The 15,651-nt window shown below is 35.7% G+C and overlaps 1 protein-coding gene across 3 annotated transcripts; it reads left to right on the forward strand.

Moving 5' to 3' along the window:
• Nucleotides 1–895: 895 nt before the first annotated feature.
• LOC103714051 (zinc finger CCCH domain-containing protein 66-like) lies at nt 896–15,032 on the forward strand. 3 transcript variants are annotated; one of them, XM_039118041.1, is made up of 7 exons: nt 897–1,367; nt 1,638–1,801; nt 1,985–2,038; nt 8,190–8,306; nt 8,459–8,770; nt 13,784–14,032; nt 14,149–15,032. In XM_039118041.1, exons 1-7 carry the CDS (start codon nt 1,295–1,297, stop codon nt 14,488–14,490), a joined length of 1,311 nt encoding a protein of 436 aa, XP_038973969.1. In that variant the 5' UTR covers nt 897–1,294; the 3' UTR covers nt 14,491–15,032. The 3 variants fall into 3 exon arrangements, with proteins under 3 accessions (XP_008799415.2, XP_038973969.1, XP_008799408.2); XM_008801186.3 differs by having other exon boundaries at nt 898–1,367; nt 1,635–1,801; XM_008801193.3 differs by lacking the exon at nt 8,459–8,770 and having other exon boundaries at nt 896–1,367; nt 1,635–1,801.
• The last annotated feature ends 619 nt before the right edge of the window (nt 15,033–15,651 follow it).

The following is a 15,651-nucleotide window of genomic DNA, read 5'->3' on the forward strand; positions in this document are numbered from 1 at the left end:
AAGGTCGTGATCCGAGCACTTGCATGTCATTTTTTTAAACGTCTTTTTTATTTTTTTTTTGGAACATATCCGAATTCGTGCGATCGAGAACCCTAATTGATCGTCGGGAAAAGTTCTTCCTCATTGATTCATCGCATATTGGATTCGTCGGGCTCTTCAGTTAGATCACCGGTCCTCTTTCCGACAAGCTTGCTATACCAAACATAAGGCAGGGCGCATAATCCTATAGAGTGACTTAGTATAGATGGTTGAGTGGGGGGTGTCCGATCATCTATTTTTGGAGGCTGCTGAGAGAGTGCGATGGCTACCAGATTATGCATGTGTTTCATAAGACGAATCGAGCTGCTGATTGGATTGCCTTCTTTGCCGCTTACTATTCTGAAATCTTTTTTGGACCCAATTTATATTTATTTTTTATTGTGGAGTATTTTGTTTTCTAATTTTGATGGCAATGTCCATACGAGACTGCTGTGAGCTGCCAATGTACAAAAAGAAAAAGAATAAAACATAACTAGCATGCCAAAATATGATAGATTTGGTGATGAATGATGGTTGTCCATTTATGAGATGAAAATGTATCACCGTGGAACCTTATTCGTGACCCTACATGCATGCGTTGATGTCAGAGCCAGACAACCAATCGGATTCCCTTGGCCCCACAAGCGATAGCGGCGATGACGCAAGCACCGTCCGACTCCCAAATGCTTTCGCGCGCGATTACGGTGGCAGCACGTTCCTTTATTTATTATTCTTCCCCGTTTTTAAGCTATTTATAATTAATCAAGAAATTATATCACCAACTACTATAACTCCTAGTTAATGCATCTTTAGCATCTAATCTACTTTAGTTTTTTACTTTATAAAAGAAAACTCTCACTTTCAAATAACATATAAATATTCGAAAACGGAGGAAAGCCCTAGTCTTTCAAATTTCTCGTGTTGAATTCGTCGGGAGAAAAAAAGGCAATTTAGGCAAACGGAAAGATAGAGCGACAGATCGATCGATCCACGGAGATCTAAAAAGTTGTCGGGAAGTTAATCCGGCCCTTCTTCCCCCAAATTCGACGGTTTTCGGACCCAAATCGGTGGTGTCAACCCATAGATTCGCCACGAAATTCCACAGGAACGGGAGTTCCTCTTGCCAAACGCGCAAACTCCGACTCCATCTGTATCAATCGAGAGGCGATCGCTGAGGAGATTTCCCCAGTTGAAAGGGCGTTGTTTTGACGAAGCAATTGGTGTCTTTTGGAGATAATAATAATAATAACAGGGTTGGATTACATCGCCTGGAGAGATGCCGGATACCCGGCCGGTCCAGAGCAATGCCGTTGCCAATTCCTCCAATGCTTGCCCGGATAACCTCGGAGGTAGTTTCTATTTTGGTTGGATCCGTTTTTGTTCCTTTTCTTCTCTCTCTGCTTTAATTACATGCCTCCCATCGTGGATTTGGTGCTCCATCTTTCCCTTTTTGCATCGATTCGAGTAGCAATCCCCATGTTAAACTGTTTTATTGCATCTTCTTGTCCTATTTCTTGAAAACGAAAGAACTTTGTCTGGTAAAGCAAGCAGACAACTGGTTCCTGACAGAGTTTGTAATGGTTGGTGGAGTAAAATTAGGTTGGTTTTTGTTGCAGAAGCCATGTGGCAGTTAAAGATCGAGGATTGCAGGGGGGGAGCCGACGCTATCCCGAATCTGTATCCCGATCGCCCTGGTGAGCCTGACTGTATATACTATTTGAGGACAGGGTATTGCGGCTATGGGAGTAATTGCAGATACAATCATCCTAATTACATTGGGCAGGTGAGAATAGTAAGAGTGATATGATTGCTGCCAAGAATTTTTTTTCTGTTGTTAATTGTGCTAAAATGCATTAATCCTGTGCTTTTGTTGTCATCTTAAGTTGCTAAACAAAAATTGTGCTTAGCATCTGTCTGTTGAGGTGTTTAATGCATCAATTTGATACAATTATATCGATTTTTGTAGGGGACTCTTTATACTGGTGTACTCCCAGAGAGGGATGGTCAACCTGATTGCCAGGTATGTTTAACTTCACATGTAGCTACCTCAGTTTTTCTACTAAATTTAAGCAGTGTTCAGATTGACAATTTAACCATTTTATTCGGTTGGGAAATTAATTGATTATGGAAATTGAGTTCGTAACCAAAACTATAAGCACAACCGTTGTCTTAGTTACGTGGCGCAACAAATTCCAAAGAGAAGCACATTATGATAATTCTAGAGATTGGCGTAAATAGAAAGAAAATAATGAGGAGAAAAAAATAAAGAAAATGCGACATGACTGAACTTTGATTGCCTGTTTTGCTTTGCTAATATATGTTAAGACTCAAGAGATGACCTGAGTAATGAAATAATCTTTATTCTTAAAGACTAATCCTTATATTTCTAATAGTGGATATAAACTTTCAATCAAGCCAGTTGTTAAAAGTGATCCACTGGTATTGTTTTTCTCATTTATTAAAGATACTGTTCCAAGATGGTTATGGTAGTGTAAATATATTTCAGTTTATATAATTGTGATAAAGTTCTAGAAACTTTTTATTATCAAAATTATTAAATTTGGTACAGAATACAGCTTTTTATTTTTTTAAAAAGAATCAATAACCAGATGAATTTGAAAAGAAATGAAGAACATTCTAAGATGCAAGAACTAAAACAACATAGAGGGTGTTGCTAATAACATAAGCAAGAAGATGAAGATCCAAAATAATGCATGTGTTGATATGCCCGATGAACCTCTTTTCTGGAAGATATGCACTGAGGAAGGGGAGAGTTTACCTCAAGGATTAAAGGACTCCATCATGGTTGTAATCGAGCCAGCAATAAGCATACCAAGCCATGTTGTGCCTGGTGCTGGATGAAAGAATTTGTTACCTAAATGAACCACTTTTCACTAATCAATAATCCTAAATGGTTATGGTTATGTGAGTCAAACAATATGGCCTGGTATGTCGTGCAATTTTTAGCCCAACGAGCTGATATAGAAACCATAATAACAGCTCTACACTACAAACCACCAACAAGTGTCCCATCAGCACTATCAGGGAAATAAAAATCATACTGAGGTAATAAAACTTCCAAAATCTTTTGCAGAATAAGTGTCTTGTTTTGCAACTAAGATACTCCGTTTTTTCATTGCGTAACAACCAACATGCTATCATGCTAAAGTGCATTATGGTGTTTATATGCTTTCAATTCCAAAGAGGTGCTTGATATGATATAGTAATGTTGATACTTCAATCCAGGATTTGAACTATTGTTGCCTAGAATAGCTACTAGGCATTCATGTTTTCACCTCAAAAAGCACAAAAAATATGCTGAGCACAGATGACATGGGGTCATATATGGATTTTCTCTATTCACTCAAATGAATATGGTTGAAAGACCGCATACATTTGAACCTCCCCAGACCCCCTAGTGGTGCGGGCCTTGTGCAATGGGACAACCCTTTTTTTTACTTAATTAAATGAATATGGTTTAAGGAATCACCTCAAGCCTTGAGCTGATCTCAATGATGAATGGTCATAAATGTGCTATTATACAACATGTTGTACATAACTGTATCCTCATTCCAAGCATTAAAATTGAACTTTCATTTATGCAATCTCTTTCTCAAAATTGCACATTTCTTGTGATAGTGTTTCTTCATTATTCTTAATGGGTAAAATGTTGATATGAGTTAACTAGAAAAATTCACTCCCCCCCCCCTCTCTCCAACTAGCAACTTCTTGTATAGTAAAAACTAGTTTTCCTTGGTACATAATAAATTAATTGCATGAGCAAAAATGGAAGATTTTGTACTGCGAGTAGGTTTGTTGCAGAATTTTTTGTGGTCTTTATATTAATCAAATCTCTCAAGTTGGGGCATATTTCTGTATTTTAATAACATATCATTTTAGAAAAACTTTGATATCTGCTTCATATCATAATCATACCGTCCAACTAGCACTATAAAATATATTTTATAGAAATACCTTGAATTTAGTCAATTAAACATTACCTTCACTAAAGACCCACTAACAAAGCCTGTGTTTGAACTTTACTTTTCCCTTTTTTAGAAATACAGTGAAGTTGCCATTATTTAGGATCGAGCATGGAGCCTCTCTATTGAGGAGAGGGGTGCCTACGGTTGGTCTAAGTTCTGTTGGCATGTTTAAGCATAATTTATTTCTTCTCATAAATCAATGAATAGTAAATGAGGAATAAGATACAAGGTCCAGGATGCATTTTCTCAACCTATAATAGTGTGTCCATACCTAGTGTAATTGTTTAAAATGTCACAATCAGTACTAGGATGTTTGGGTGATCAATATAAATGTCATTTAAATTGCTATGCTACCATTGCTATGATATGACCAATTTGTTTTTAACTCTTGGGACCCATATACTTCCCTTGATATACGTATTCCTTATCATGCCCTTCCTAATTTTACCACACCATGTCAACACTGTCATGTCACTCTACGTATTTAGATTGCTCTTCAATGATCATCTTTCTTGATCATATAGCTTTCTGAGCCTTATAAATTGCAAAGACATCCATTAATTGCATAACATCCTAGAATTACCTAATCACTTCACTCACTTGGCTCAATTCTATTAGATCTATCTTATTTCTCTTTGATCTTTTATATAACAGATTCAATATGGCGAAAATGACTGCGACGTGCTCCCATAGCCATCAATATTTAGTGGGAGTCATTTTCATTTCTTTTCCACTAAAGTATCCAGGCATTTTGTTGTAATGCTGCTGTTATTATTTAGTTCTTTCATCCTCCATTTTTTTCTTCATAATTCTGTCTTTGCAAGCAACACTACTCTTATCTTCTTTTATATTATGCTATATTATTTGCAATAAAGAATATGTGCATGGTAGCTCTTCCTATATATTAGCACTAAGTTTACCTATATTAAGGGTAAAGAGATGTGGTTTGGTGCTGACCCTTAGTGTTGGACTACCAAAATTGGAAGTTCACTTTTCTTTACCACTCTCAGCACTTGTCGCCCACCATCATACATATCCTAAATAATTTCGATATATTTCTTTTGTACACTTCTACTTTAATCTCACTTGATTGGTTCTTGAAATTGTTATTATGTTCAGCTTTAATGCAATATCCTCTCTGTTAACTTCATAGCATGGCTCATAAGTTTAAATTCATTGTGGTTGATGCAGTTTCGTGCCTCAATTGTATTCTATATGTATAAGACACTATTTCTCAAATCATTTAATATCTTCCTTTTGAAGTTCTTATCATAAAAGCTTACAAGCAAAATTGGCCCTACTTTTCCAAAATAGTTTTTTCTTTAGCATCATCATCTTTCACTAAAATCATCTTACCCTCACTTTTGGAAAATTCTTGTCACTTTCACTCTGGTTCTTTAATTTGTTGGTTTTGTGCCTTCCATCATTCTGTTTTCTCCGCGATCCCCATGGCTTTCACACCGCTTCATTGATGCTTTCAATTTCGAAAAGTTTCAACTCCTTCTGAATGCTCTCATGGAGACATTCGAATGTACTTCATAAGATTGAATGGTTATTAATAAAGATCTCTGAAGAGATAGCTCGCTTGTGGAACTTGGAGGTATAGTCCTATATAAATTGCTCATACTTTTTGTTGAAGGTTTTGCCAATTGATCCACCGATCTTGTTCATAGTCGATAGGGTAAAACATTTTCTTGATTAAATTTTCGAATTTCCTCCTTGTCGTATTAGAAACATCATTGTTTCTCATATAGGAATTCTACCAAGTAATAGCATAGTTGAAAAGCTTCAAGTAGGCAAAAGCAACTTTCTGGGCACTTGTGTATCTATAAATAGTAAAATAAGTTTCTAATTGATCTGCCTGGTTATCCATCATCATTGCAATTTTAGATCCATCACACGGGTATCTCAATTCACACTTCAACTTTGAAAGGCCGAAGTAGATTTTGAGTTCTTGTGGGTTGATCTTCTTTGCTGATGGACTAGTCATTGTCCCTAGATGTTGGGACAGTTTGGCGATAGAAGATGCAGGTGTTAAAGCTGAAGATATCAGTTGAGACACATGAGCTCGGTGAGTTGTGCAATTTGCTTCTACAGTTCAGTGAGGCGAGTTTTCACATTGTCATCTCTCGAGGTGGAAGCAATCATCCTCACTTGTCCTTTGATGTACTTCGAATATGGAAAACTTTTCTCTTCTTTGCTTGTACAGTTCGTGATTCTGGACTATAAACTAGGGCTCCACAAAGTTAGGATCCTAGGATTTGATACCAACTTGATTCAATCGAGGAGAAGAAGTAATTTTCTAAACATGCTCAACTTGAATCTATAACGCAAAATAATCAAGAAAGAATTTTAAAAGTAGGGTTCTAAGTCCCTTTTTCTATCAGCAATTGCTCCATCAATTGATTATAATGCCTCTATTTATATAGTTATACAATTTGGATAGGATTCCTCTTCTTGTTGGAAAAGATTATGACTTTTCCAAAATAGTCGTGACTAGTGGAAACAATCATGAAAATGTTAAATTTTTCTGGAGCTAGATATTAACTCCTACATCAACTTTGTCTCTAAGCTTTTTGTCAAATTTTTCTTGTATTAAGAGTTTTGTTCGGTCAAAGCCTTTCTCGAAAAGAAAATTTTTTACTTTGATCGGCTTGATATGAAGCCCAAATATTGTCACTGGATGCGTTGAACCATTTGGGGGTGGATACATCCCCATAGTATTGTTCAAGAGTTTTTTTTTTTGGCATCTGATACACCAAAAATGGACGTCATATGAGAAAATTATCGCCTCTAGAAGTTGAAGTACGTGACTGGATCTTCTTAGATGTGGTAGATTTTGCTCCAAAACCTGCTCAGACCTGTCCAAGATGGCTGGTGCGGTCCATAATGAGTCAGGCGATCCTTCTGGATTAGCATTCATTTTCATCATCATACACTAATTCACAAGTTTTCTATACTATATTAAATTAGAGAGTAAGATTTCAAATACTAGTGCCAGGTCTTGTACCGGTTTTTGTTGAAACAGTACAGTATCAGGTATTGTCATATGATAGGGACTGCATCCTATGCCTACACAATATGTACCAGTGCTAGAAACCTGTTGGAACAGTATGGTATTGTTCGTACCATCTCATTCTAGCGGTATTTGAAATCTTGTTAGAGAGGAATATGCCAAAAAGATTCAGTTGATTAAAATTGGATAAAAGTACTATTAAATTTAATTAATAAAACTTGCTAAAAGATGATATTTAAAAGGATATAAATGGAACATGAACAGTTAAGAGTATTTTTTGTTTTTTTGAAAATGTTCCTCTAATCCAATTGTCAAACTAATATCTTTAATATCTTTCCTAACAGCCACCTTATTTATGAAACAAACTCAAGCATCTATAAAAGTTTAAATCTTAATAATAAAAATCAGATTTGGATAAAAATAAGCAACTTGGTTTAAAAAATTAAATATCAACTTATTTTTATAATTATTACTTTTTATTTATTTTCCTTAAACATGCATTGCATGTGCTCGATGGCTAGTATTAATTAAAACCAACATTTGAAATGGCTGATATTATCTGTTTTGTTAATGTTAGCTTCTTCATTGTCTCTCATTTCATTGATGCAGAAATTCTTCTTTGCTTGCTCCAACTAGGATCCCGTGCAATGTTTTTTTTCACATTTAAACCCTAACCAATCCTTGCATATGTCTTACCATAATTAGTTAAATCTCCGGCACCCTGTGTACAGGGGATTCTCTCGCCAACCGTGCCCATATCTGACCTATTCCTTGCATGTGTATCCCTTTGATGCATAAATAACAGATGAAGCACATGATTTCTTGTTTCTAGGCAATACAGACATCATAGATGTCTGCATTTTCATTTTAGAAGGGTACTTGTGAAAATGGTCAGGGCCAATTAATGCTGAAGGTATTTTGGCTTCTCTCTCTAAAGGCACATATAATCAGGTAGCTTTTCATTTTGATCTGGCAGTTTTGTTTTAATTTTCTCATGAATATTTTGAAAGCAGCCATACTTTGATGCTAATCGAGTCAAGCAACAGACATGTTTTGCTGAATCAATTTAATTTATTGTTCTGTGCTTGTTTCATAAATGGATGGACCAAATATGCTTTAAGGCTTGCACGTGTAGTACACTCTGATCCTGTCTCACATTATTGTCACAGTTTTTCCTGAAGACTGGTACTTGTAAGTTTGGAGTGACCTGTAAATATCATCATCCACGAGACAATCATGAAGTACGACAAGTTCAGCTGAATATTCTAGGTTTACCAATGCGGAAGGTATCTGCTTCTTTTCTATTTCCCCTCATGCAGCTTGAATATCAGCTTCTCCAACACTTCAAAAATTGCCTTATGGTCTTGTATATAATGATTATTTTTTCCAAGAGTTCATTGATGAGATATTTATATTCATTGTTATTCTCGTATCTCAGGATGAAAAATCCTGTCCCTATTACATGAAAACTGGACTCTGTAAGTTTGGAATTGCTTGCAAGTTCAATCATCCCCAGCCTACCACCCATGCAGCCATGTTACCTGTAACAGGACCCTCAGCCTATGGATCTACAGGATCTTCTGTAGCAACACCATCCGGACTACCTTTAATTGCTGGGCTTTCAGCATGGTCTTTGTCAACAATCGCTTGCATGTCTAATCCACGTATGCAAGGCCTCCCTTACATGTCTCTTGTTCTTCCACTCACCCAAGGCACCATGCCTGTACAACAAGGATGGAGCACGTACATGGTTAGCATCTATTATTTAATATTGGAAAGCTGAAACTTCATTAGATTGCCTAAATGGTTGATATTGTTTTTGTTGCTTCAGTATTTTTCTTTGCAAAAGTCTTGCATGGTTTGGTGATATGTTAGGCATTGTACTTCATCTTGATACAAATCGAAACTCATTGATCATTGTTTAAACTGATGCCAGTGGAAATGTTTTTGTAACCTCATACGTGCTGATAATGCTCCACAGTCTGTGACTGCAGATACATCGTCTCATCTCATTATTTTGTGTGACTGTGTATACATCATCTTATCATGTTATGATACATAAAACATTTTGGAAATTAAATTTTATATGGAATGACAATATGAAGGTGTTACGATATGATTGTAATTTTGTTTTCCTTTACTGAGCCTTTTAGATGCACTTATGGCTGTGGTCATGTGTTTTAGGTTTTGACTTACACTGAACCTAATTTCTTCTTGAAAAAGATAAAGTCTACCAAATTTTAGAATTCCTAATATTGAAGGTTTATTGCAATATCATGTATCATTAGTATGTACTACTAACAACACTAATGTCTATATTGTTATTCTCTTGCTTGTTATATGAAGATATAGACTATATTTGTTGAGAAGATGCCAAATGCCTATAATTGTCAAATTAGAATGTAAAACACTTTCACGAAATCCTGTATATGATCTTTAATTTATCTAATCTTCAAATACTTACAGTGTTTTGAAACTGAACTCTTGCCAAGACTACATAGATAAGCTACAGACAGACAATATCGATATTGTGAACATGCTATTTGAAGTTTACTGAAATATTTGAAAGCTTGTGAAATTGATTTTGGTGACTTAATACCTGGCTAGATTTTTTGGGATAATTGCATTAAATGAAAAGAAGATCTTTCATGGTCCTCATGTCTCTTACTGGTTTGTGGAATTATAAAAAAGATTTTCAATATTATCCTAGAACTTTCATTTGCAAGTGGAAAAGAATGGCATGAACATATCATTTGAGGATTAGTAGGATAAAGTAAGAAGAAGGTCCATTATTTTAAATCATCCATGTTTCTTATATTACATCAATTTGCAAAATGGCTTGCCCAAGTACATCCTAACGTTTGCTTCTCTAGTATTATACATCTACACATCAATAATAAGCAGAACCAATATAATGACTCATGAGCATTATAAGCACTGAAAAGGGATTGATAAGCATTTCTTATATTATACTTCTAATTGCGGTACTGAAGAGCTACACGAAGTCTGATTTTGAACTGTGGAGGTGGTGCATGATAAATATGAAATCTGGTGAAATGCACCATAGTGTGCCGTATCGGACGATACGGGGTGTGCCGTACCATACTGGTTCGGTACCGGTATCTGGTATGGGTGGCGTACCGATACTCGATACGCCAAAAAAATTTCGTACCATACCGTATCGACACTATGTTAGTGTGGCACCGGTACGGGGTCCGGTACTGAGATGGCGAACCTTGAAATGCACTGTAACATAGTCTAGCCTTCATAGGAGGCCCAAGCGACAATGCAGGTGGAACTCCTTGAATAGTGACCTTGACAAAATGTACTTCTTGTTGAAATCAAATGGCAACAGAACAGTTTCATTAGTGAAATCAACTATCAGGATTGACTAAAATGGTAGAAATGAAAATTTCACATCATAAGCAGATGATCTCAGAATATACAATCAAAAAATTGATGGTGTGGAAATCACCTAAACAAGGATGCAAGCAATGATGGCAGCTGAGTCTTGCTGCAAGATCTTAAGATTAGGATTTGAGTAATGCCAACATGTGAGAGTATGATGTAGGTGAAAGAATTTGTTGGCCTAAGAGTCATGAGTATCTTATGATAACAAAGCCAATAAGAACTAAATGTAAAAGATCTATTACTTGATGCAGATAACATAAGTGAATGGATGGCTGATGATCACGAGAGAAGTTATATGCCAAGTGCTGGCAAGCCTTAGATAAGTATGGTTATCTATGTTGAAGACTGGGAAATCTGTGAGTTTGCCTGCTGGGTGTAGCTTGAGCACAGGAGTCAACTACCTTGATAATCAGTAAATAGATGAGTCAAATATGACATTAGACAGTCTGATGGTTAGTATTGCATGGACATGGACATGAGACTGTCAGTCAGAGTAAGAAGCTTATCAGGAATGTGATACAGCAAAACCAGGAAAAAAAGGTAACATTGCGATATAACATTTGTTAAAGTGAAATATTTTTTATTTTATTAAGCTGTCCATCTTATATACAATTGCCGGGCGCATTTTTTGATGTTGTTGCTGACTTATTAGTAATTGATTAGCTCATATAACCATGACAATATTACGTGTACATTTCATATGCTAAGAGATCATCTCAAGCATGCCAAAAAAGGTGTAACAAAAAAAAAAAGAAAACTAAATGATGCTTTAGAGTCCTTAAAAATGGTTACTATTATAAATCATGGTTTTTAATATTTTTTGTTTACTATTTTTGTTTGTAACTTAAGGGCCTTAGCATCAAATGAAAACAAAATACTCTAGCATCATGAATTGCATGTCTTCTTCCAAGTACTTACAACAATATTATTATTGTAGAGTTGTAAAAGATTTGAGGAATAACTTCTTGCATTTGCTTTTCTGTTGGTTTTGCTGTTTTGCTTTCTCTGTTGTGATGCCATGAGGTTTTTTTTAGCATGCTTGTTGAAGTGCCTTTTTTTAGTAAATTATTATTATTCCTTCTATCTTTATTCTTACTCATTTTTAACATAGACATATTTGTGTGTCTCAATGCCCATTATTTAAAATACAAGAATACTTTGAGTTGCAAGATGTGGCCATATTTGTTATTTATTTGATACGTAATGGATACAACTAATATATATCTTGATAGTTATTTAAGTATATAAGATTGAAAAGTGGCTCAAGGTACATACTTAATACTCAGTTTTTTCTGATACATTTGGTGATGATTCTTGTTGGTGATAAATGCTAAACTTTTATCAATCAATATGGTGGGTAATTTTAGAATTTTTGATGTTGCTGTTGTTCTATTATGGTCTATGTTATTATGATAATCCACTATGTTCTGTGGATGATTTTATATGTATATGTAAATACATGTATGTACATATCATTTTGTGAAAAGATCAGGCAAAAGCCTAATTACTTCATATGGATGTATATATCAGGAATCCCATATCTGTGTCCATGCTTCGTGGACTATTAAATGATGGGAATAATTGTTGTTATTTGACCATTTTAATGTTCATCTGATTAAAATAATCTCCTTTAAATTCAAATTTTAACATCAATTCAAAAACAATATTTTGTTAAGTGAACAGTGATATAATCAAATGACACTTGCTTTCTTGTTAATTTGCATTATAATGGTGCCATGACAATATTCATTATTTTATTGCAAAAAAGTCCAGTCAAATGCTGGATTGGTAGATAATGGTTTTATGTCTGTTACTGCATTTAATAATGGTTTTGAAGGGGAGTGGTCATGACAGGGTAAAGGTGTTATCGAAATTTTGTAATGCAGAAGCCTCATTTGCAAAATATGAGTTACTTTGCTCAACAGTTCTTTGTTGGAGAACTGACTGACATGATAAGATATTTTTTGGGTTACTTCATACTCACCTCAATTTGATGACTAGGTTTACTTTTGTTGGTGGTAGAATTTGTCCTGTTGAGGCTTTCATGGTTTATTAAAATAGAAGACAGTTTTACAATCGTTGAAATTAAAGCGACAAGTTACCATAATAATAACAAACTACAATAATGAATAATAAATCTTTTATATTTGCTATTCAACTCTTTAAATCCTCACTGTTTGTTCCAATTAAGACAAGCATTCTTTGTCACGGCCAGTTGCTGCAAAACTTCTCATAATTTAGCCACATTAACCATCTTCTCTTTCATGGTCCTTCTATTAAACCCAGATTCTCTCCATGCATGAAAAGTTATAGGGTTTATATTCTCTATATTTCTGTCTACAAAGTTAAATGGGAATTTTGCAAGAAAATTACTTTATTTTCATTTAAGTCTAAATGGGTTGCTTTTACTTTCTTTTTTTTTTTTCAAAAGGTGGTCCATTTTGAAATTTGCTAGACCATTGTATAGCTGTCCTTATGACTACTATCATTTCTGTATGCACATTGACTTGTATTATGTATACATCTGTTACCAATATGTGATGCATTGACCTATTATTTCGCACATTTATGAGCTAAATGTGTGCATCTATGAGTGTGTGGGGGCGCAATGGTCTAGTCCAAAACAGGATGTTTCTGAAAAAAAGATTAAGGGGCCCATTTTTGCAAAAACGAAATAAGTGATTTTTTCCTGCAAAAACACCAAAGTTGATTTGTTACGCATTATTTATTATATACTGTGTTTTCAATGACTACTATCTACAACCCGATTTTACAAGTCTAAATGCCCAGTCCATCTAGATCCCAGTATCTCACAGACAAGGGAATATTATATGAATGTTTCACGGGCTCAGGGGCCATTTCTAATGATGCCTATCTCATTGCTAAGGTATCCATGCTCTTTTTCAATTTGCTATGTGCCTCTTGGAATTTAATTCATCATATGTGGCTTGTGGCTATGGTGGTGCAGCTGTTGGATATTGTGCAAGGAGTGAATCAACGCCTTACTTGGATTGCACTTCAGATTGTTGAACTGTAGGATCTACATCGGCAGTCAGATGGATTTGGCTGTGAAATAATCTATGATACAGCATTGGATGGATTCAATGTGTCTCTTTAAGATTTCTTTGCTAATATGGAAAATCAATTTTCTTCTGAACTTGCTGCTCTCTCACAAAATAAAAGTTTCATAATTTTTGTTTATATTTCATTTAGATGTGAAAGATGGATCATACAGATATGAGAGATGGTGTAATAGCATTAATGCCTTCCATTTGTTTAATGCAGTATTTATTCATGTAGCTGACTTTTAATATGCCATTTTATAACTGAACATACTTCTGACATAAACCAGGGTGGTGTAAACCATGTCCCTTCTACTGATGTTGCTGGGCCTAAGCAGATTTCCTACCCCAAGCATCATGCACTTTTGGGTTCCAGCGCACCGGTAGATTTCCCTGAGAGACCTGATCAGCCACAATGCCAATACTATATGAAAACTGGGAGCTGCAAATTTGGAACTTCTTGCAAGTTCCATCACCCAAAAGAGAGGAACCAAGAAGCTATCTGCACAATTGGACCCCTTGGGCTTCCTCTAAGACCAGTAAGTTAGATTCCTATTTTTATTTTTTTATTACTTTTTACAACATCAATATCTTCTTTGCTGCAAGTATCTGACTACTGGTTCTTGGTTCATGTTATCGTGGTTTGACCACAAAGGGCCAGCCTCTGTGCACCTTTTACAGTATGTATGGAAGCTGCAAGTATGGTTCAACTTGCAAATTTGATCACCCATTCATGGGTTACAACTACACCTTGCCTGCATTCTCTGTTCCAGACCCTCCTGTTCTCTTTCCCAACCGAAGGAATTCACAAGCCATGCGAATGTTAGCAGAAGATTCAGACTCCAAAACAGTGAGGTTGCCTGATCAGCATGTGAAATATGAGACAAGTGACGAACCCCAGGACGCAAATGACCATAATCATGGCAACTCTTCTACACAAGTTTCTCCATCCCATACTGCTCGTCATTCAGAGTCCCCAGGAAAATGCTCTGATTAATATCAGCTTTTCATATTTACTTCAGTTCCATCCGTGCAAATTTTGACATCTCTGCCTCCTGTAGCACCATTTTCGCCTGCGGCTGTGTGGTCTGAGTTGGGTTGTCCAAAGATTCATATAGTGGGTGACAGCAGGAGGCAAAAGGTCTTTTGTATTGAATAAAATGGAGGCGAGAATTTAAATCAAGTTATTATTATTGGACAATTGATGTGTGTTTCTTCTGAGAAGAATCTGAGACTGCTGAAGGGATGAATATGATTTCTGTCTAGTCAATAATGTATAGCTAGTCTGTCACAATAAAGATGGTGTATGGGACTTTCATCCATTGCTACAGAAGTAAATTCTCAAACAAACCACAGATGGAACATATTTCTATCAGATTTACATTGACATATGAACTGAAAGGAGTTTGGTATGGTCGGTTGTGGATATGGTGCTATCATGATTCGTAGAACTCTTCTTTCTTTTTTTCCTTTTTTTGAGTGAAAACTAAGGCCAGAGGCCTAATGACTGCATTAAGTACTTCTCGTTTTCTTGTTTTCCGTAGAACTTCTCTAATCTTCCTTTTTTGGGTAAGGAACTTTTCTTTTTCTTGGCATGTTTTTGGGGTTCTTATGTCATTCACTGGCAGCTGCTGTGTACAGGGCATATGTGAAAATCGCCAAATCTAATGGATGATCGAAACATTTGTGCCAAAAGAGAAGGAAAAAAAGAAAAGGGATTGCCTTGACATTAGTAATTAATTTTCTTTAAAAAATCATTTTGATTTTTAAAAGCAGTTTGATTAGATTCCGTATAGATATGGATACTTTCGGAATTAATAAAACATATTAACAGGAAAAAGGTATTTATTGCCTGGAGCAAATTGGGACAGGGTATTGTTTCTGTATAGTGGTAAAATGTTTCCTGACGAGCAATATTTCATTGGCTGTTCCCTGACCAGCTGCAGTAGAGTAGATCATTATCTTCAATCATATACAGGATTATCTAACTTCAAGCTATCCGAACCATTTTCTTTTTCCGCACCCTCCAGCTGACAAGGCAATGACGTGTCGGGGAACGTCTTTATGTATTGATTCTAACCAATAATCATTTATCTTTTATGAAGCTCCTTGGATTAACTTCATACTTGCCCATATAAACCTATGAGCTTCTCAGTAT

The sequence above is a fragment of the Phoenix dactylifera genome, unplaced genomic scaffold, assembly GCF_009389715.1.
Source record: "Phoenix dactylifera cultivar Barhee BC4 unplaced genomic scaffold, palm_55x_up_171113_PBpolish2nd_filt_p 000299F, whole genome shotgun sequence".
Taxonomy (NCBI): domain Eukaryota; kingdom Viridiplantae; phylum Streptophyta; class Magnoliopsida; order Arecales; family Arecaceae; genus Phoenix; species Phoenix dactylifera.

Excerpts from the sequence above, each read along its gene's own strand:
- LOC103714051 (XM_008801186.3), top strand. The coding sequence starts at position 1,295 with ATGCCGGATACCCGGCCGGTCCAGAGCAATGCCGTTGCCAATTCCTCC. Across the intron at positions 1,368-1,634 it reads TTGCCCGGATAACCTCGGAG|AAGCCATGTGGCAGTTAAAG; the intron begins GTAGTTTCTATT and ends TTTTTGTTGCAG. Across the intron at positions 1,802-1,984 it reads ATCCTAATTACATTGGGCAG|GGGACTCTTTATACTGGTGT; the intron begins GTGAGAATAGTA and ends CGATTTTTGTAG.